Source organism: Tubulanus polymorphus, chromosome 9 (assembly GCF_964204645.1).
Source record: "Tubulanus polymorphus chromosome 9, tnTubPoly1.2, whole genome shotgun sequence".
NCBI classification, from domain to species: domain Eukaryota; kingdom Metazoa; phylum Nemertea; class Palaeonemertea; order Tubulaniformes; family Tubulanidae; genus Tubulanus; species Tubulanus polymorphus.
The window spans coordinates 9,051,636-9,073,341 of NC_134033.1; the positions used below are offsets into that span (position 1 = coordinate 9,051,636).

Below are 21,706 nucleotides of genomic sequence, written 5' to 3' on the forward strand. Positions count from 1 at the left end.
GATTATAATACAAAGATTTATCCGAAGATAGAACAATACAATGGTTTATCTATTAAGCAATTTGCTTGGAATGATTATTTAGAATGAATATTAGAATAGTTTAACTTACCCCGTGAACAGCATACATGTGTTACTATACTACACCCAATACGGTGTCCTAACAGCTGGACGGGTTTGTCGTGTCTAGTGAAACGACGCTTAAACCAAATCTTATATAGAATTGACCGCTAGGGTTGAATGGTCACATTGAGAAAGGTGCGCCGATCCCAACAAACACACAGCTAGCTATAAGCTATGCATGCATGCAGAATGCATGAATATATGCAGAATGCATGAATATATGAAGTTATGAATGCAAGGTCGTGACACTATTCACATCATCTATGATGGCTGCCTTTGTCATATTTGTAGAGCCTTCATATTTCGGTCGAGGGGTTTTGTTTAGTGTAGCTGTAAGAATTCTTATTCAAAAATGACAAAGAATTTTGCTTGCCTGCCTGGTTATTTTCAGGGTTTCACAAATGAGAAACAAGGTATCATTGGCCTTATATTCTACATGATTTCTACCCTACAATTTTTCTTCATTTCAGACTTATGCACTGATTTGTGATTCAGTCAAACAGATGAACAATGTTTTCGATGAGATCAAATCCCGAGATGATGTTTCAAACTAGTAGCATAGAGGATATTTATCACAAAGGATAATATTTTAAGATTTTGTTGTACAACTTAAAGACGATTCGTGCTATCCATGATGAGAAATGCAGGTCACTTCATCCTGACATGCACATGTTTCGACAAAGCTGATTATTCCGTCCTATTCTTTTCGGAGTTTAGATTTTTACATTTTTGTGAATTTTGTTTGTATCTCTTATTTTTGTGACTCGAAATGTATCTTCTTGATTTTTCTCAAAAGAATTGTGATCACTTTTTTAGCCCAACAGGCTTTTGCACTCACTTTCAGGCTGTCGGTATAATCAGCTATTTTGAGAGGTTTTCAACACATTTTGATCCATTGTCGTGATATTTGGTTTACACATCCTATAATGGTTTTGACCGATATTGCGTGGTTACTATAGCCCCTTGTTCTAGTTAGCCTATGCCATCTGTGCACCAGGAACCATATCCATATAGCTTGGAATTTGAAGTCCGGTTGTGACAAAAACATCTACATGTATAACCATATTTATCTAAGCTCAGATTCCACAAATTTCATGGTCTCAAAATATCTCTGATATCATAGGAAATCTGATATTATAGGAAATTGCAACTTGGAGTGTCTAACTTTCAAAATATTCTGGGGAGAACCCTCACTTAGACCTCAAATTCCATCAGGACAGTTCTATGAGTGAGCTTCATAGTCAGTAGTTTCTTTTTATGTTCACCAGTAGGCATTGAATATTGTTGAGCATTTCAAACCACTTCCCAAGTGGATGTAGTTTCCCATGGACCCCTGCTTTAATTTGAAAATGAATATAAGCTACTACACTAGAATTTTGTACGCGGGTGGTTTATGTATCTCCTCTACGCTTGAAACACAGATTCAATGCAGAGTTTTTCCGCAAAACCTGGGTTTTAGAAACCCTTCTTGAAAAAGAAGGGTACACTCCGCATTGAGCCCGCATTCGCATTGAACTTAGCATTTTTATGCCCCCGGCTCAACTTTAGTTGAGAGGGGGCATATAGATTTACCCCTGTCTGTATACGCCGCCGTCTCCGTCGCCGCAAGTGACGTTAACAGTCTAGAGGCCGTAATTGTTGACCGATTGATTTCAAATTTGGTACATAAGTAGGATATCACTTGGGCCAGAACTTTATTTAAAATTGCGTCGATTTGATTTAAATTATGGCCACCAGGTGGCCGACATGAAAAACGACGTTAACAGCCTAGAGGCCGCAATTGTTGACCAATTGTTTTAAAACTTGGTACACAAGTAGGATATCTATTCGATTTAAATTTCAGCCACCAGGGGGCCAACATGAAAAACCACGTTAACATCCTTTTCTTATTGACACATGCTTTTGTATAATACATTTGTATATGCTGCAATGGAACCAATTTGTCCTCTCTATCTGGGTATCTGTCCTCTATAGGCTACAGTTGACAATAGGGGCTAGGAAGCCCGTTATGAAATAATTCCAGGGACAAACCCTGTAAATTCACATATGCCTGTAAATTTCAGGCCGGGGGCATTCGAGGCTTTGCCTCATTCTAGTTTGATAGTGTAAACAGTGAACCTGTGTTCAATGCAGCATTAGGGCGCCACAATTGACCTTGAACTTGCACTACATATGTTGATTCTTACTACCGAAACTGCGTTAAGTGTAGACGCTACTCACTGCAAACGCGGGCTTTCGTTGAACCCGGGTACAACGCGCTAGTGTAGACGTGGTTATAAGTGGTAAAATCTCGTGTGCCCAGAGGCAAAGGGCAGTCTACTGTATTGTAAAGAACAAGAATGAATGGTTAATGTAATCAAAGATAGATGAAGCAAGCTGACCTGCAAAAGCTTTTTAGTAATTTATTATTTCAGCGCATTAAAAATATTGAGTTTTCTCAGTTTGGCTTAACACACTCTTTTCAATGGATTTTTCCGGTTACATTTTTACTTAATGGATTTCAAACTGACATTTTTTAGTATGGGAGATGAAGCTGGTAGAAATTCGATTCATACAATTGGCGAGCCATATGGACTTTCTTGGTACCGGCACTGTTGGAAAGACAGCATCTTGGGGTTTCAAACACTGGGTGTTATCAGCCTGATAACAGGCGCAGATTTACAATAATCGGTGGTCAAGGTGAAGGTGGTCAGTGCTTCTCTCCTTTCAGTTTACCTTACTTTTGAGCATCAACTAAATCAGCAATAACTCGTAAAATTTGATTTTCAAAATTTCTACTATCTATATCGGGCATTTTCACCTACATCGCAATTGTATTGATGGAGTCTCAGCTATATGCAACAATGTCAGTTTTGCCATGGGAAAATCGGCCAAATTTAGACCTACAGATTTTCCCATAGACAGAGCAAAGGGAAACTGCACCATCTGTTAGAGGGGCAGAAGCACTGAGCTTCCTAACTGCCTTCAAGTCCAGAAACTCTGCTTAACTGAAAATTCTGGCACCATTCTTACGTAGATGATGCCAGGTAGTCTGGTCTTTGGCATGGACATACTACCTTGTGAATCAAATCCGATTTTGCTTGAGCAGTGTCAGATATCAATACATCAACCATTACTTAAGCGGTCTTTTTGTTTTATTCAACAGGTGACGGCACTAGACAGAGTTTACAATATAGTATGCAAACATACATGGCACTCAATTTTTAGATCATGAAAATTACTATATGACCTTTACTCAAATTTTTACAGTTTACAATTACCACAAAAATGCCAATCAATACCATGAGACCTTATTATATAAACTCTTTCAAGATAATTCAACTGTTGAACCATACATCCACTTGTTATGTTAAACACAACTAACTCATAAAACTTATCCAGCCAATGAAAGCCAGTATGAAAACACCAAAATGTAAATACAATTGAGTGATCAACAACTTTATGACCACAAAAACAATTAAAAATTGATATAAACTACAAAAATAACTCAACTGCAAACAATACAACACAAATAAGTTCTAAACTAATGAAGTTTTATTGTATGTGATATTTCACTTAATATACTCCTTTAAGTAAGGGTTTTCGATACTCTGCCTGACCTAGTTATCCATTCAGGCTGAACAGAACGCTCCACGGGCTTACCTACAGGTTGGGAATTTCCAAGGTTATATATCGACAGGGGATTTCTTAGCTACCGATTATTTCACCGATACCTGAATGTAATACAACTTCACAATCGGGAAATTTTCGCGCCACCTTTTCTCCAGTTTTCCGAAGATGCGCACAGTTACATCAATATTTACCTCCCTCGGTTATATTGATCCGCGATATCGGTCATAGGTATATTGTTAACGGCACTGACCTTTGCCGGATCGGTTTTTAAACCATCACGATGAAAAGTCCACAATACTTGATCTCTGGTTTTGTAAGATCAATTCTTCAGATTTAACGTTGTACCATTAGGCCTCTTGACGTTATAAGCATCTGCCTATTAAGACGCATCGTCTCCCCAAACTATTATATCGTCCACGATACATTCGATGGAAGATAAATCACCATATATTGTATTCATACGTTTGGAGAATTACTTCAGGAGCTAAGCTGAGCGGTAATCTGAGAAATTTATAGCGGCTGAATGGAGTATTGAAGGTAGTCAATTTGAGCTAGCTTCGTCCAATTTGATCTGCCAAAAACCGAATATGGCATTCCCACACTTTGCAGCTCCAGTCAACCCGATATACTGCGCCCACATCAGTGCAGAACGATTTTGGCCCACTCTGTATGCTCGTCAACCTTCACGATTTCCTCTCCTCGCTCCATTTCATCAAGTTCAGCCGAGAATGACCATTCGTCCATTGTGATGCCACAGCAGCAAATGGATGAGACCTATGACTTCTCGTGCTGTAAGATGGATGACATTATCAAGGTTTGTCTAATATTCTGGATTGATTAGAAACAGCTAGTTGCAAATTATAAGATAATGCTAGGTGGCAGCTATGTCCTATGCATAGCTTGCGTAAAGGCACAAAGTGACAGGTTAATTATAACTCTGTTCTATACCACGATAACAGGGGCACAAGTGAAATGATTAACTGTACGATTTGGAATGAAACGCTATCGTTCTCTATATGTGTTCCATTCCGCGGTTCCTTTCTCTCGTGATGTTTCCTCTCGAAATTATCCTCGCTTGCTTGGGTCAAATTGCCGCCCACTGGAGCTCATGCCAATACAAAGCATGGCCACTAACCCTTTTCATTGGTCTCTTACATCGCCCACGATTTCTTGGGCGTACAGCTGGTTCCCGCCTAGCGTTTGAAATTTTGTAGTTAATAATATCTTATGGGTCTTGCTTAAGTACGAAGCGACGAAATTACGACATGCATAACGAAATTACGAATCGTTAATTTTTTGCGAGTAGTGCTAAAGTACGAAACGAAATGGTCATATTTCAAACACGACCATGCTATGGTCAAAGCTCGTTAACGCCACAGGACCGTCAAAATTTTGGCGGTAAGCTACATGTAAATGATATTGATCAAAGTATTCAAGAATTTATGTTCTTAAACTGGAAGGTTTGCCTATTGGCATTTTGAAGACGGTCCCAAAGTTGATATGATTAATATACATCGGAATCTGTAGTGTGTGGTCATTTCATTTCCTCCATCGTGGATCTGATCCATATGGTGGCTGATTCGGGCCATACTAAAAAAATTTTCTGTACGGCTAAAGCACCGATAAAAAATTTTTCACATTGGCCCGTTTTTTGGTTTTCTAGCGCGAGAATTCAAAACAACTTCTGGTTTTCTCTGCAGTCCAATAACATTTTTTGATCTAGTGGTCATTTCTATGGCTGCCAGGTCTGTCATTGTATGCCTGATAAGGGTTTTAAAGATGTAATGTACAGGGCAGATAGGCGGCCAGGGGATTTGAACCTGATGATATCGCTTAACTAGGCCACGGTACGGAACCCTGCCACACTAGACTGGGTGCCTATGTTAAAGCCAGAGTCCACTGCTGTAGCGAAAAAAAATAATTTTGTTTCGTATTTCACTCCAGCAGGACACGCGAAAGAATGGCCATTTCGTAGTTGAGCATTTCGTTTCGTACTTTTAACATTTCGTAATTTCGTTCCATATTTCGTAACTTCGTACTTTAGAAGTATGGTACCCATATCTTACCGTCTCTCAAAACCTCTCGACCTCGTCTTATACACAGTGAATAAATTTTGGTTTAAAAGAAAAACCTTCCGACCTAGTTTCCATGAAAATGCGAGTTTATTTCCACTTTTTTATTTTTAAAAAAGCTCGTAAACAAAAAATTTTCCCGCGTCTGCAAAAGAGGTTTGGATAAGAAACATGTTATCAACATTGAAGGGCCTCAACCCTTCTATCTTGAAGAATTCTTCGAGGATGATAAACACCTTGTCAAGAAAACATCAAAACATTTGGCAATGCGTTTTAATTGGTTTTTTTTATTTCATTTCTAACAAAAAGCACTATTGAGTCTTTCAATCGAAGGTAATTTCAATTTACAGTTCATACAGTTTCCTTGTAATACTTCAAATTCCATTTCTTTTATCTAGGAACGATTTTTTTGGATAGTTCTCTTAATTTTTTGAATACACACCTCAATTTGGTCTCAATATTACCGATGTAACTGTGCAGTTTGAATAAACCATAGTTGTTTTTATATCTATTTTACATTGTATTGCAGGAATGCTATAAAGTCTTCTTTTTCTCACACTTCACACCTGATTCGAGTCTTTTCTCTTATTCAAATGAGTTACTGAATCCTTTTCCATTGATTCTTTATGACTTAAATAAAGCAAAAAGTCACTGATGTCATCTAGATTGTGCTAAATTAATGAGACCTTGGAAAGTTAAAGTTTGATTAAGATTCTAGGCACATAGGAATAGCCTACATGCTGCCCTATCATCATTATCAGTTTCTGAAATCTTAGCCCGTTTATTGAGCTAAAAAGGTGTTCAAGTGTGACCTGGAGTTATGGAGTGCTATCTCATGGTATTCCTTATTATGGATTGATAAGATTCTCAATCAATCTTTAACTTCCCAAGGCAATTATTACATGAGTACTGTCATTAATCCCTTATCAGAAGATTAGTTTACATTTTAATTAAACAGGTGAACTAATTTTGAAAAACTTTTAAAAACAGACTTTCAACATCGATGGAAAATAGCACTAGCATTCAGAGATTATAAAGAACTGGGCTTGTCCAAAATTGAGTGGACAGGTCCAGTTCATGTTTTTCGTCCATGCATCATGTATCAGGCCACGCAAAAAAATTGCTTGTTTCTCATCAGTTTCATTTTCCAAGCGTGTTAAAATAAAGTGTCAGTAAAAAATAAAAATGCGCATCCCGCATGCAGAAATCTGTCTTGTTTCCAATATAAAAATAGTAAGACACTCCCGCACGCGTCCCGATTAACAACCTAATCACACTTTAATGTTGTTCGTCACGGTCACTACCCAATAATAAGGTATAGAACACATGCAATGGTTACTGTGGCAGGTGAGTATTTTGGTTTTTACAGTGCTTTCCATCCCGATTCAAGGTCTTTAACACGTAAATTTCCCCATTAAGAAAAATCAAAAATTGTCGCACTCATCACTTTTGGAATTTTGAATAAGGCTTTTTATTTCTACCTTGTCCTTTTTCCAAAAAAGGGTTGATGAGAAACAAGGACATTTCTTTGCCGGGACATACATATTTTATAAATTATTTTGCAGTCAATCTGCAGGGATTCGAACCTGATGGAATCACTTGATTCAACCAACGACAGGAAATCCTGCAACCCTAGCCCAAATGCACAAGTAGACGTGCAGGTTTGGCACATGAAAATTTGTGGTGCCAATCACGTCGCCTGTTGTATAATCGTCGAAGCCAAAATTACATGGATAAATTATGAATAATAATACCTAGGCTAAAATAAAACAGGATTTCTGATTAGCTTACAATGACATCATATGAGCTGCGCACTCAGGTTAATCACGAAGGGGTGTGGCAGTTTCAATGCCAAAAGGTTCGAATCATTGTCGCGGAGAATGTCAATCTTCAGCATGGATTAAAATATGATTTGCTCTCTATTGTTCAGACATTACATATTCACATACAGGGTTTCAGAGATATGTTTGATTCTTCTGATTGAGTACAAACTAATAACAAATGGTAAATATCAGCGGGATGATTCCCAGGAACCAAAATAATATGGTACATGTATAGTATCTCATCACAAACACTGCTTCAAATCCGTATCAATGTGAGTATCAGTATCAATATCAGCAACAGTTGTGTTCAAAACTTAAACGAAACAATAAGGCAATGTATTTTAGCAATATGAAACTAAATGGAAACGAGGACTTAAGGTTTAGTTCTTTGAAGCTGCGCCATACATATATTTTGGGTCCTGTTTATGTTTTTTCCCAACATTTTGTCTTGAGATTTGAGTCCAAATTTGGTTTCAATCAAGACTGTGAGCAATAACGTCAAATGTTCCAGACACCAAAGAAACAACTGATGGTCAACATTCTCCCTTTTACTGGCTAGTCTGTCAGTAAATTCTGCATCATTGTCATAAAAATATCACATAATTGCTCAATAGGGGGCAGTAGTTGTAGCATTCACACATCCTCATCTTTTAAAATCACGGCCTGTTGTTTCATATTATGTTTTTTATCTGTTCGTAAGTCATAAAAAACTGATAAAATAATTAAGGATAAATAAAAGAATTAAGAAAATGACTTTATATTTTGAGGTTGACTGTAAGAGCATAGACAATGTTCATGGTGAGCAGCCAAAAGTCGAAATTGATGCGGGCATATCAGTTAGTGAAACTGTTATGCAAAGAGCAGTCCGAAACGCAGTTAAAGTAGCTCATGAAAAATGGCTAGCAGCCGACTTATAGCTATCCATGTTTCGTGATTTCATTTTTTCTAAATATAGAATCGCTAGATTAGACGGGATCAATAAAGATTTCTGTTCATACTTAGATAATATTAGTATCTAATATTGGATTTTGAATAATCTCTGTAAATACCGTACCTAAGTTACAGGCATGCAAACAGCCAACTTGCACATTTCAGGGTGAAAATTAGGATTTTAATTTTTCAAAATAAGGAATGTTTTGGGATCATTGGGCTAATATTTAAGACATTTTAGGACAATTTGAAGGTCCAAATTCATAAATTTTGAGAAGTTGCCATACTAACTATTAGGTACATTGATGATTTGATCATGCCCGTATCAAGGGGGCTTTGAACCCTGGCCCAAGTTCCGCCCTGATGCCAGTCTTAAGAAAATTTGAGCATCAATTTCAAAAGATTCGCTCATTGGTAACACTTTCGTTCTTTTTCATTTGCAAAAACTTTTTTGCAAGTACTTCCTGGACCCAACATTAGCGTGGGTACCTTACAAAAAGTTCCATATTGCAGAAAAAAGATCTATTTTCATGAAAATCCAACCCCTTAAAGACATGGATCTTGTTCACCGCACTAAGAGGCTTACCTCTTGAGAAATAATATACAGGGTGTCTCCGAAAATGTGTTAGTACGAAAAAGCTAGGTAAAAGCTCAATGACTGATTATTCATCATCTATAATTTTAATTTATCTTTTTGGGGATGTTTGCTCGAGGATGAAATGTTGAAATGCAATCATAAGTTCAGGGATGAGAACGCCGACCTGTAAAGTCCGCGGGTTTTTTTTCTAGAGTTACACACGCGAACAAGTTGATGGCATAGCCGTCAGCACTAGCGAGCGCCGTAGGCGCGAAGCTATTTCGGGAGGTTTGGCGGCCCTCCCCCAAGAAAATTTTAGAAATTAAATGCGTTTTCCGAGCACTTAGAGCGATCTTGAACCCATGAACGACTGTTATATTTTGGAAGGTAATGGCTAGTTCCAATGTGGTACATCCTCATTCGATGACATTCAACATCTCATGCAATATGGGTCGAGCCCTGAATTATTGCAGTAAATATGCGCCGATGAATGCTCACTAAAAATCATCACCCAGTAGTGTATAATATCCGAAGACGTTCGCCACACACGCGCGGCAACAGTAAGTAGGCCTATATACATTACTACTGTTGCCGCACGCGCGGTTCGGCAACCGATCGATAAAATACATACACACTCATCAAGATCGTAGTACAAATGTAGATACAAAATCACCGTGTTGCAATGAATATGCATTGAAATACGATACTTTTACGTGACGATGAGTAAAACAGGCACTGAATGCTTTTACGGTTCACCTGATTACCGATCGCGCCGGACCAATTGAGTGAGATCATCCCCCCGCCATACTTTTACATCATTTTTGGACTATTTGGAAAATTGATATTTTTCAATACCGAAATCCGCGGGGAATTCTCAATTTGTTTTTCCGAGCACTTAGAGCGATCTTGAACACATGAACGACTATTATATTTTGGAAGGTCTTGACGAGTGTGTATGTATTTTATCGATCGGTTGCCGACACGCGCGTGCGGCAACAGTAGTAATGTATATAGGCCTACTTACTGTTGCCGACCCGTAATGCACGAGATGCTGAATGTCATCGAATGAGGATGTACCACATTGGAACTAGCCATTACCTTGCAAAATATAATAGTCGTTCATGGGTTCAAGATTGCTTTAAGTGCCCGGAAAACGCATTTAATTTCTAAAATTTTCTGGGGGAGGGCCCCCAAACCCCCCGAAATAGCTTCGCGCCTTCAGCGCTCGCTAGTGCAAAAAACCCGTTGCTTATTGGCAACGACAATCAGATTCGGTCATAGAAATAGAACTTGTAACATCCATGTTTTCTGTTTACAATGGGTCTGCAATCAATATGTCGCAGTTGTAAGTAAATTCATGTCGAAAAGGTCCCCGATGAAATAAATCGCACACCGCTCTGATGAGGTGACCGGGTCATAAGTCGACATGAGGTTAGCTTTACTCATTTTATTGACTGACACTCGCCATCCTGACAAACACTGATCTCAAAGACATTGACGAATTGAATGTCAATTGTCTGAGGGGCATGGGTAAGGACAGCAGACTGATAGCTGATTGATTTAGTACACTGGGTAGGGCACAATTGATTCGTACTATCATAATTATGATTAAGTGCGGCGACAAGTCCCATCACTATGTATACTGCATGCATGTCATTCATACACTAGGCAGTGACTGCTGATACGGTTGACAGTTCATTGGTCCCAAAACTAGCAAAGTGCTCGATGGCATTCAGGTGGTTAACAGTAATGCTAATTTTGTACACACTTTATGTTCACTACTGATCCGCTCTCAGAAGTGGAGGGATAATGTAGATTCACTTTAGAACCATAATAAGCTTAAAACAGTCATCAATTTCAGTCATGACGATGTAATTGGACCCTTACTATACAGTAGGAAGTTCCTCCTAAGAACTAAGTCCAAATACACTAAGAAACTGCTTGTCTTAGAGGGCAAATGCCATCAAAATTGTATTTTCCGTGATTTCTTAATCAGAATAAACTTAAGTACCGTATTTTCCGGCCAATAAGCCGAGGGCAGTTTTTTTAGCCTAAAATACATGGATTTCATAAAGCTTCGCCCAATAAGCCGAGGCCCTTCATCAGAGATTTTAATTCACTGATTTGTCAATTAGTTTGTCTTAATTGACGATTTAAGAGGCTGACAGTAGCGCCCGCCGATGTGTGAGAGTGCTGTGTATACTATCATCGCCGAGTGACTGTGCTATATATAGACTCACTCAGCTGATTACTATACACACAGCCATACACGCAGTACGCGGCTCACTGCTGATTTGCATATATACTAATGTATGAACTGACACGTGGTAGTACGATGAACTCGCGCGTTATATAAATGTATACCATTGCCGCTGTGCGGTGATGGAACAATCAAAGTAAAAATAAAATAGTTCAAAATAGATTATAATTGGTAGTAAATAATGACCTCAAATAAATATCGACCACTTTTCTTGATTTTGACGATCATTGAGAGCATTAGAGTGGCATAGATCGGGAAGTGATTTTTTATGTCAGATCGTATCCGCCCAATAAGCCGATCACGATATTTTGGGTAAAAATCTGAGGCTAGAAAATCGGCTTATTGGCCGGAAAATACGGTATACATATAACGACCTGAGATGTGAGCATGAATTAGCCATAATAGTTAGCGGTATAGTTATCTATTTATCCTTCACTCCGTGCGCATAGTTCATATTCAACTCCCGGGTGGCGCTATTTATGATGTTAACTATGACAATCAATACAAGCACGTGTGCGGGCCAGTACGCGAAGCCTATGTATAATCGATAAAATGAGCACCATTTGTTCACCGTATTCACTGCCTTACAGCGCTACTCACTTATATATGATTATCATGTCATATACAACGATAGCAACACTATACAATGGTAATAGTTTTTTAATTCAAATCACTCCCAAAACGATAAAATATCGCATGAAATGTCTAGTCAAATGACTGGAAGCCGCGAGCGTATGTCAGAAACACGCACCTGCTAAGATAAACAATAACAGTGAGCCCGCGCTGAAATTGCAGATTTAACAGTCATACTTCTCAGTAATGGCTGAACTAAAATTCAAACCAATTCCATTTTTGATATTTGTGAATACATCACATTTGAAAATGAATTTTACACAATATTCCATTTTGATGGCATATGCTCTTTAATGTGACATGAATCGCAAAATGTTTAGTTATTTGAAAAGGATACTACTATATTCCAAGGCCCTAGCCTTACCCAAGTTGGTATGAACCCTTTATACAGTGACATAAAACCTTCACGTTTAATCATCTGTAATTATGAATACATATGTGTCCTCAACATTCAAATAAGAAATCAAACATGAACAATGTTTTGAATCACAATTGAAATTATAGCAGGTAGGGCAGGGATGTACCCATATTACGAACCTGTGCAAAACAGTTTATAGTTCCTGTATAATAAACATTACCAGCTGCTGTACCAGTAGCTGTCTGCTGCGGTGCCATGGTTACTCTCTGTTGATTCATCATACGACTCTAAATATTTGGAAACACATTCAAATCTGACAGTATGATCTTTGGTATGAAATCTATCAAGTAACTAGAGGTCAAGGGTCACCATGCCCACATGGTGAAATTCTTGACAATCTGAAAAGTTCAATATTCAAAGCTCCCTGGCAAATACAGAATCAATCATAGAAAAATGTAAAAAGTAAAAGAATATGCATAGGTACCAATATAAAGACAAATTGTTTATAGCCAATTTCGCTTTATTTGGATTTAATGGACTGGCAATTTCTGGCTGACTGATCTGAAATTCTAAAATTAAAATTTGAATGTCTTCAACCAGGACCAGTTCCTAGCATACTTTTTGCCCTTGACAATAGTTGAGGGGTCCAAAAAGGAGCCCCTATTTATAACATTGCAATTCATTGTTCATAAAAAACCCTGTGCTTGAATTAAAACAATGACTAATTTAATGGATCATGTATGCCTTGTTGAATGAATTGGAGATACTAAATATAGATTTTCAGCACAGCACTATCATATATATACACATATGCACATGTATTAAAATAAATTTTTTGAACTCACACAGGCAGTGGATCAAGACAGAAAATGCTGGCATTTCGCAACGATGTTGTTAAAAATTATTTCAGCGATCGAAGTACTGGTTTTATAAGATGCTTTTACAGTCTCTATACCAGTGAGTGTGCCACAATCTTAACTCTGAACTATAACCAAATACTATCAAATGATTACCCTCACCCCCTAGTTTTCTCAAGGGAGCTACATCAATCTCAAGAATGGCAAGAGGCCCATTGGTCTTGAAGCATTGGTAGATTATACTGTGGTGAGGTATTAAGCAGTTGCCGGCAAATGTTCAATGAGGATGTTGGTTGGCTTAATGTACGATTTTACGGTTGTCAGGCATTGGTCAAAATCAAGACTTATCATCACCTTTGAAAAGTGAGAATCAATACTTTTTTAATCAAATGCGCAAACCATCAACAACTGTCACGCTAAAACTTAGTCTATACAGGCCTGTACCCAGGGGAACGCACCCCCTCACTAAAAAATTTTGAGTTTCACTATTTTTTGTCAAAGAAAATTTCTTGCTCACATACATATAACTATGATATAGATAAAGACACTGTTATCAAATAATGTGCAAGTCTCCATAAACGATGAGACACCAGTGTATGTTGTTGGATTATTAGACCTAATGAAAACTTAATAATATTTGCGCAATGTTTCAGCTAAAGACTTTTAGCCATCATCGGGCGTACTTAGCCATTATCAGTACGCCTGATGATGGCTAATAGTCTTTAGTCGAAACGTTGCGCAAATATATATACTGTACTCTTCTATTCAGGTTTCCCACTGTAACCGTTTATGTCAAGCATACGAAAACATTGCCAGGGCGGATACAGGCGGCTTGAGTGCTAATGGGTTAATAGAACAATTTTGTCACTTTTGCCTCCAAGATTCGTATGAACGACGTACAACTGTCATCTCCACCTACTGTGGTATTTCTTGCATGAATTCATACTATTAGGCCCTATTGCTGATTAATGAAAACAAAAACAGAACGATTTTTCTGAATGCAAAATCCTTACAGATGTATCAAAGGTAGATCAAACGATCATTAACAAACCTACGCATCAAAAAATTGCAAAATGCCGACAGGGCGGCAAATAACCATCGCCATATTGCACATAGGGCCAATTTACGACCAACATATTGTGGTGATCAACCTATGGAAAAGTTTTTGTATAGTATTCTTTCCCACAGTATTTAAAAAGCAAATCTATCTGTCGAGTGCATATGGAGCCGCTACCGCCTATCGAGCGGGCAGGAGGCTTAAACGGCATTTTAAATTGAAAATTTATCTTAGAATATAGCCGAACCGATGAAATTTTGCTTACCAATCAATCCTAGCTTTCAACGGTCACTACCCATAGTGCGATGAGAAAAAGGGCTAATAATAATCTACTACTACAGCCTCTGAGTGACATGGATTTTAATCATAAATCTATTTAAACAGTTCTTAACATTGATTTTCTTCCAATAAACTGTCATTGTCAGTCAACTGATTGATGATACAACATGGTTGTTCTCGGCGTACTTAACAATGATATTTTCCTCTAATAAAGAACTCTGAATAAAATTATCTCCGTGATATTGAATCATGGCTGGTTGGTACTGTTTACCAGTTGACGTTTAGTGTCATCATGAAATGGTTCTAACTTTATCAAGGCGTTCTTGTATGTTCACATTACTTATCTAGATGCAGGTTTCAGTCATGAGTAGGGCTACCGTTCCACTGCTATACCAATATGTATTCTGTCGGTGAGAATTAATCCCAAATAATCTCATTGCTTCTGATAAGAGGCATAACAGTCATATTTAAACATATTGATATTCATATAGCGGGGTACATAATGTTTTTTTCGACTACGACTTATGATCAATTTTACTAGCATTGGCATGATGTCATAGACATCAACCAATGCTGATAAACATTGAAGTCTAACTCCATCTTTTCAACCCTGAATAGTTTCAATATGAAAATGAACCAAATGTGATTGGGACTTTGACATATGTAAATGTGTCGTATGACAGTGCTTAAAATTATCAAATTTGACGAAAAGTTAAAACCTGCTGATATTTTTCTCAATAACAGTTGATACTAAGATGGCCACAGATAAATACTGACAGAATAAAAAAGCTGTTCAATATGTTAAACATGTATACCTAAAATATACCGATCAAATTTCAATTAAGAAGCTACATGCTTCAGATTTCAGGCTCACAACAATTGACGCCAGTGCTCATCTTGATTCTGGTAGGGCCCCTTTTAGAGCTGCAGGTGATCTAGGGTAGATTTATGTAAGAAATAAATATTGTAGCATTTTCAAAATTTCCCAAAATAACAGGATTCCACCCAATGACAGACGTACAGATGACAGATTAAAAGTGATGTCAATCTTTCAATGAAAATTCGAACTAAGAAATTTAGATATTAAAACACTACTGCAGTTTAGATGCAGTCAATTAGAAGTCTTGAAAAGAAAAGTGTTTTGAGATAAATGATAATTACCTTGACAACATCAATAGGATTTGACATAATAGCACCAGCCAAACCAGCAATAAAACTAGCTCTGAAAAATAATTCACCCATCAGTCAACACCACGTATGTAGCCTGTATAGGATGGATTTCTTTGAATTGTATTTCTTGTTGCGATTATGGTTACTTAAACCAGGCAGTGGGAAACTTGCTGAAAGGCTTAAAGAGCACATCTACTGACAAAATTATTGCGTAAGTAGCGCTCAAATATGGTACAGCTTAAAATTAACTTGACAAAAATTGGGCATCGTTTGCGTGTTGAGCACCTCTCGTTCTCATATATCATTCTAATTGAAATGCTTCGTACCAACAATTTGAACACGTTTTATGCCGATGCAACGATGTACATTTAATTTCCTTTCAAAACGCCTATCATTTCCCATTTTAAACGTAAACCAAAAGGGAAAATCAACGTTAACGGTGTTAATGTGCTATGCTGTACTGTAGTTATTGATTTCAGCGATAGATAATGTTACATAAATACATAATAATCATTCTTAAGAAATTTTAGCTGTAATGAGTGATGGATTACTGAAATATAGACAACTGAAAAGTTTAAATTTGAAGGAATTTTTACTTCGCGTAGTTCATCTGATACCCGTGTAGATGGTGCTGATGATGATGCAATATGGTCTATACGCTGTATTCCCATCAGTGTGAACTCCTAGCTACATATAAATATTCATGCTACCTAAAGTTTTAGTTATCCTTGTTTATCTATATGACCTGCTTTTTGCGTATAGTCCATCAGTATGCAATATTATGTCTCTTAGAGGCATATTTCTTTAAGTTTATTTTACAAAAACAAGACAATTAACAGAATGAGAGACCACTCAAAATATATCATATCTCACTGGTAAACTCAACTGACACTGTTAAAAGCTCATTTTCACACTTAGCTGTTGGATATCTCGTAATCAATAAAGGTAAAAATTTATATCATACCATGATTATATTTAAATGATCCCCAATATGATGAAATTAGTGATAATGGTGGGCATCAAGAAAATTATTCAAAGTAAAACAAAATCTGTTGTGTTGATGGGCAAACCTCATTCAGCAATATGATTCGTCTAGGAAAATTTCCCACGACGTGATTGGCTGATGAAAATTTTCATATATAAAAATATCCAACCAATCCAATTAACAGGAATAGAGAAGCCTTTAAACGAGAAACAGACAGTTGAGATGATATTTCTAAAAGATGTACATACGTGAAATGACAGATTTCATTATCAATCATACATAAATCGTTAATCAGATGACGTTTCGTGACATCGTATGCAGGTAATTCAACCCCAACTACAATAGCAGCTCGCTGAGAGGTAGGTCCTACTCCCTAGAAACACTCAAACAAGTACATACATTAAAATAGGGTTTAGTGGCTTAAATCAGTCTCATAAGATGAATAGCATTTAATTCTAATTATATGTAGTTAACTTTGAAGTTACTTTCAACTACTGGTAGTTTATTCTCACTCAATAGTTTATTTCTACGTCGTTTCGAATCCCAGTTAAGAGATCCAATGAGATATGCACTGCGCCTGCGCCAATCAGTTGCATGCCGCTTTTAGCGCAGTACACATCGGTATAATATTTTACGTCTAATAATCGTAAGTTTTTGCAGACTGTCTTTGTTTCATGATGAATAATCATGGTAAAGATGTAGCAGATCCTCCGAAGGAGGTTTCTCTCGTATCAAGAGCTTCTCTGTTGGAGAATCTTTGTGAAACAGAGCAGCCGCCGCAGGCGGTTGTAACACAGACTAGTGTGTCTAGTGGAACGATCGATAGTGCAGGTGCGAAAGCCCGCGACTCGAAGTTGATGGCTAAAAGATTGAATAAAAAGACAAGAAGCAGTAGTGCTAGTACTGCAAGTACTAGTAAGACTTCTGATAAACATGACACTAAGGGCAAGGCTAAAGGCAAAAGGCCCTACAGTAAAAATATCACTGACGTAAATAACAACTCGGCGTTGTCAAGTTCAAAATCAAAAAATAAAAACAAAAAATCTACCAATGCCTACAACATCGGCAGAGGATAGAAGTACCAACGAAATTTTGATGAAAATTCTCAAGGATCAAAAATCTAAGAAAAGGTGGACTTAATGTGGAATGGGGGTGAAATAGAGCCGGCTCAGCAGTACACTGATCAGCGTGAATGTGATCAATTTCAATGTCATGACATGTCCAATGAAGAATATGAGGACGAAAAAGATTGTGTTCCCCCACCTTTTAAAATACCAAGAATCGGTTCGGTTAGCGCAGCTGGAAGCTGCAATGAAATAGTTCACAGCTCCACTCTTTCTGGGGCTCATGAGGACGAAACCACAGTTGCGTCTCCACTAACATTCGTTTAATTCTATAATGTGGGATATTATTAATCCGAAAACATAACAGATGGATGTTGGTCTGCAGATAACACATGCTAGCCTTGCCAGGGCAGGTGTTAGTCTCACTAACCTAGTTAATAGAGTTGAAAAAGACGACAGGTACGGGAAAGAAGAAATTAAAGATGAGGTATCTAATGCGCTCATTCTTATGGGGCATGGATTTCACAATTTAGCGCTGAGGAGAAGAGAACTTATCCGTCCTGAGAGTATCTTCACCTTATACCAGTTGGTTGTTTGGTGATGACCTTGAAAAACAGGTCGAGGACATTCAGGACGTTAACCACGTTGGCACAAAGATTAAAATGGCACCCTCATACAGAATGAGGGGACATGGTATGATCACCATGCGAGGAATACCATTTAATAGAACAAGAGGACATGGCCGCAGCCAGTACCAGTATTTAAATGATCAGCAGACCCGTACCACGTGGAACGGGCAGTACAGGCATCTGAACAGAACCCAGTACCAAAACAAGATAAACAAAAAGAAGGAATAGAGGTGAGGAGCGGGACCTATTATTCTCATTTAATATCAAAATATCCCGTTCCAGAGGTGAGTACCGGGACCCATTATTCTCATTTCATATCAAAATATCCCGTTCCAGAAAAGAAAGAAGGGAGTTTGAGTAGATTTTATGCCAACTGGATCTCTTAACTGGTTCACCTCCACTCCGCAGAATTCAAGTCAAACTTCACCTTCCAGGTAAGGCTCGTTTTAACTTTCAAATCAAACTCAAAGTATGTGAGCACATTGTGGGTCTGATACATCTAGATCCAAACATAGAAGAGTGGGTTTAATTTGACGATTACGTACTTACTGTCCATAAACCACGGATGCCTTCGTTCTCATAAACCATTTTGAAGGCTTTGAACATTTTGACATTTCTAAACTTCTCATTTTTTGCTTGCATGCGTACCTTAAAAGAAAGAAACAAGAGGCCATGGACCTTGAAGCATTGGTAAATTATACTGTGGTAAGGTATTAAGTGGTTAATGCTACCTCTGCCGGATAATGTTCTATGACAATGTTGATTGGGAGGACCAGAGACTTAAGAATTGAATGAATTTCATTTTTCTGTCGAACGATTTAGCCTACCCTATTTGTATTGTTAAACCTCATTAATGCGATTCTGTTAAAGACAATACTAGTTTATTCTGATGTTTTCCATCATGTCCCAGCCAAGAGATTTGTATCAATCAGGATTTGTATACAAAAACCCATTCGGCACTTTCGCCTTCACAGGATTCGTATTCAACATACAACTGTAAGGGTGGACTGACTGACTGTGGTTTTTCTTGCATGAACTGTTAAGCTCTATTGCTGAATAATGAAAACAAAAACAGAATGATTTTTTTGAATGCAAAATACTCTGTTGCATAATAGGTAGATCCCGGACAAACATACGCATCAAAACGTTGCACAGAGAGAGATGCCGGCATTGGTGTTACGGATGCAGGCTGATGATGACTTGCTTGTCTTTTTGTTTGTTTACGTCGTAGGACCTTGGTTTTTAACCATATTAGATTGTTCAATCAACCGCACTACTTTGCCCGCACACTGTAAGCAGACAGCAGGACTCGAACCCACTTGTCACTCAGCACTGATAGTGGATGCAACAGCATCACGCCTTATGTCACATAGCTTCCAAGGCCACTCGATTCAATTCCAAAAAACTACAGTAGCGGCAAGTTACCATCATGTTATTAAACTTTACGACAAACAACGTATAAATTTAATCACTGTTGTGGTGTTCAACGCATGAAAAAGATAAAAATTACAATTTTTGGAACTAAAATTTGTATTTCCGAGTAGTACTTACCCTTTCCTATGGTTTTTGCCAATATTTTCTAAATTTGGATTGATCGCCAATGGTTTTTCTATACGACCCAGCCCTGCGGTATTGCATTTAGCCATCGGCGAAATCCGCCATCTTTTTACGTCATAGCAGACCCAAAAAATGCAGCTATGCGGGGCAGGTGGGCGGGATTCCCACCATAGGAAAGGGTAAGTACTACTCGGAAATACAAATTTTAGTTCAAAAAATTGTAATATTTCCGTCGAGTACTGTACCCTTTCCTATGGTTTTTGCTAGACTAGCCTAGCACAAGGATGGTGGGAAGGGAAGATAGAAAAACTACCGCTCAAACGCAAGGTAAGAGGGAAAAAAGAGAGCACTTACCCAAGCACGGAATGGAGCACTGTAGCACAGGTAAGACCGGTTGGCCACAGTGAGTCCGTCCAGCTCAGGGCCCCCCCGAATTTTGCGAAATTAATACTTGCGGATACGAGCCCAAACTATGAACATGGATACAACCCCTGTGATCCTGATAATGCAACATAAATATTCTACGCCAAAGGGTCCGATCGGAAAGAACGGACACCTTGAGCCATAACAACAGGACCGAGTGAAGCTAATGAGCCTAACTGGCCTGAAACATCCCGTAAATAAAATGACGTGAATGTCGATGGAGAATTCCAAAAGGCGGCCCCACAGACTTCCTCCAACGGAGCACCTGAAAAGGCTGCGCAGGAAGTAGCCATAGACCTCACTTGATGAGAAACCACTCCCTCCGAGGAAAGATTCTCCTTCAATAAAATGTCCTTGATCAGTGAAGAGAACCATTGGGCCACTGTGTCCCGAGAAATATCACCCTTCAGGTGATCCAGCAGCGGAAGAAATAACCGCTCCCGCGAACCCCTCCGTGGAGCAGAGCGATCTAAATAGAAACACAACGCCTGCACAGGACATGATGTCCTGTCCGGAAGACCCGGTTCCACTCGATGTTTTAGGGCTTCAATTCGCCATTGACGCCCAACCGAGCCTGGTCGTTCGTTCTTTGCCAAAAACTCCAAAGCAGGCCGCAGCAAAACAAATTCCTTCGCTGGCCCGATGACAATATGACCTTGTCGGACTGAAAGCGCATGAATCTCAGAGCGACGGGCCAAGCAGGCCAAGCACAGCAAAAATACAGTCTTTTTTGACAAATTCGCAAATGACGCTGCCGAAAGAGGATCAAATGGAGCCTCCATTAACTTCTTCAAAATTACAGACAGATCCCATGCTAGAACTATCCTTGGTACCCGAGTCCGGGAAATAGAAAACCCTGCAACAAGCTGGGATATCCGATGATCCCCTGTTACATTTGGCCATCCAGAAGCACGCAATGTATGAGAAATCGCGGGGCGGTAACCTTTAATAGTTATAACCTGCAAACCTTTTACTACAAATAGGTGCAGTAAAAAATTTGAAATTCTGAAAAGCCTGAAGCTGACAAGGATCGCTGGACAATGGCCAGGCGAGCAGATTTAACCACTGGCTGTTTGGATGATGCCGAAAGTTCCCCTGAGACAGAAGCGATGGGAAATTCGGAAGAATCCTGGGGTTGTCGCACAGTAGGTTGAGAAGTGGTAGGAACCATTTCTGAGCCGGCCAACATGGTGCTACAAGAACTATGTTGCAATTGACTGATCTCTCTATTTGATCCAGTAAGGATCAAATAGAGAGATTCGTGGACAGTGAGCCTAACTGTCCAGAAACGTCCTTCAAA

The 21,706-nt window shown here is 38.6% G+C and overlaps 3 protein-coding genes across 10 annotated transcripts in view; 2 read left to right on the forward strand and 1 right to left on the reverse strand.

The window, feature by feature from the left end:
* Positions 1-2,571, forward strand: part of LOC141910731 (MYCBP-associated protein-like) — a 63,401-nt gene extending 60,830 nt beyond the window's left edge. For all 8 annotated transcript variants that reach the window (XM_074801471.1, XM_074801475.1, XM_074801470.1 and 5 more), the window contains one exon: positions 591-2,571. In XM_074801471.1, coding sequence (XP_074657572.1) covers positions 591-674 — 84 coding nt within the window. In that variant the 3' untranslated portion in view covers positions 675-2,571. The remainder of the gene's footprint in view (positions 1-590) is intronic.
* Positions 1-21,706, forward strand: part of LOC141910735 (uncharacterized) — a 284,387-nt gene that overhangs the window by 69,213 nt on the left and 193,468 nt on the right. The window lies entirely within an intron of this gene.
* LOC141910733 (kidney mitochondrial carrier protein 1-like) overlaps positions 6,078-21,706 on the reverse strand; it is a 41,690-nt gene continuing 26,061 nt past the window's right edge. Inside the window, exons 7-12 of the mRNA XM_074801478.1 lie at positions 18,976-19,074; positions 16,982-17,106; positions 15,740-15,800; positions 12,565-12,672; positions 12,365-12,445; positions 6,078-8,337 (exon numbers count right to left, since the gene is read on the reverse strand). Coding sequence (XP_074657579.1) covers positions 8,299-8,337; positions 12,365-12,445; positions 12,565-12,672; positions 15,740-15,800; positions 16,982-17,106; positions 18,976-19,074 — 513 coding nt within the window. The 3' untranslated portion in view covers positions 6,078-8,298. The remainder of the gene's footprint in view (positions 8,338-12,364; positions 12,446-12,564; positions 12,673-15,739; positions 15,801-16,981; positions 17,107-18,975; positions 19,075-21,706) is intronic.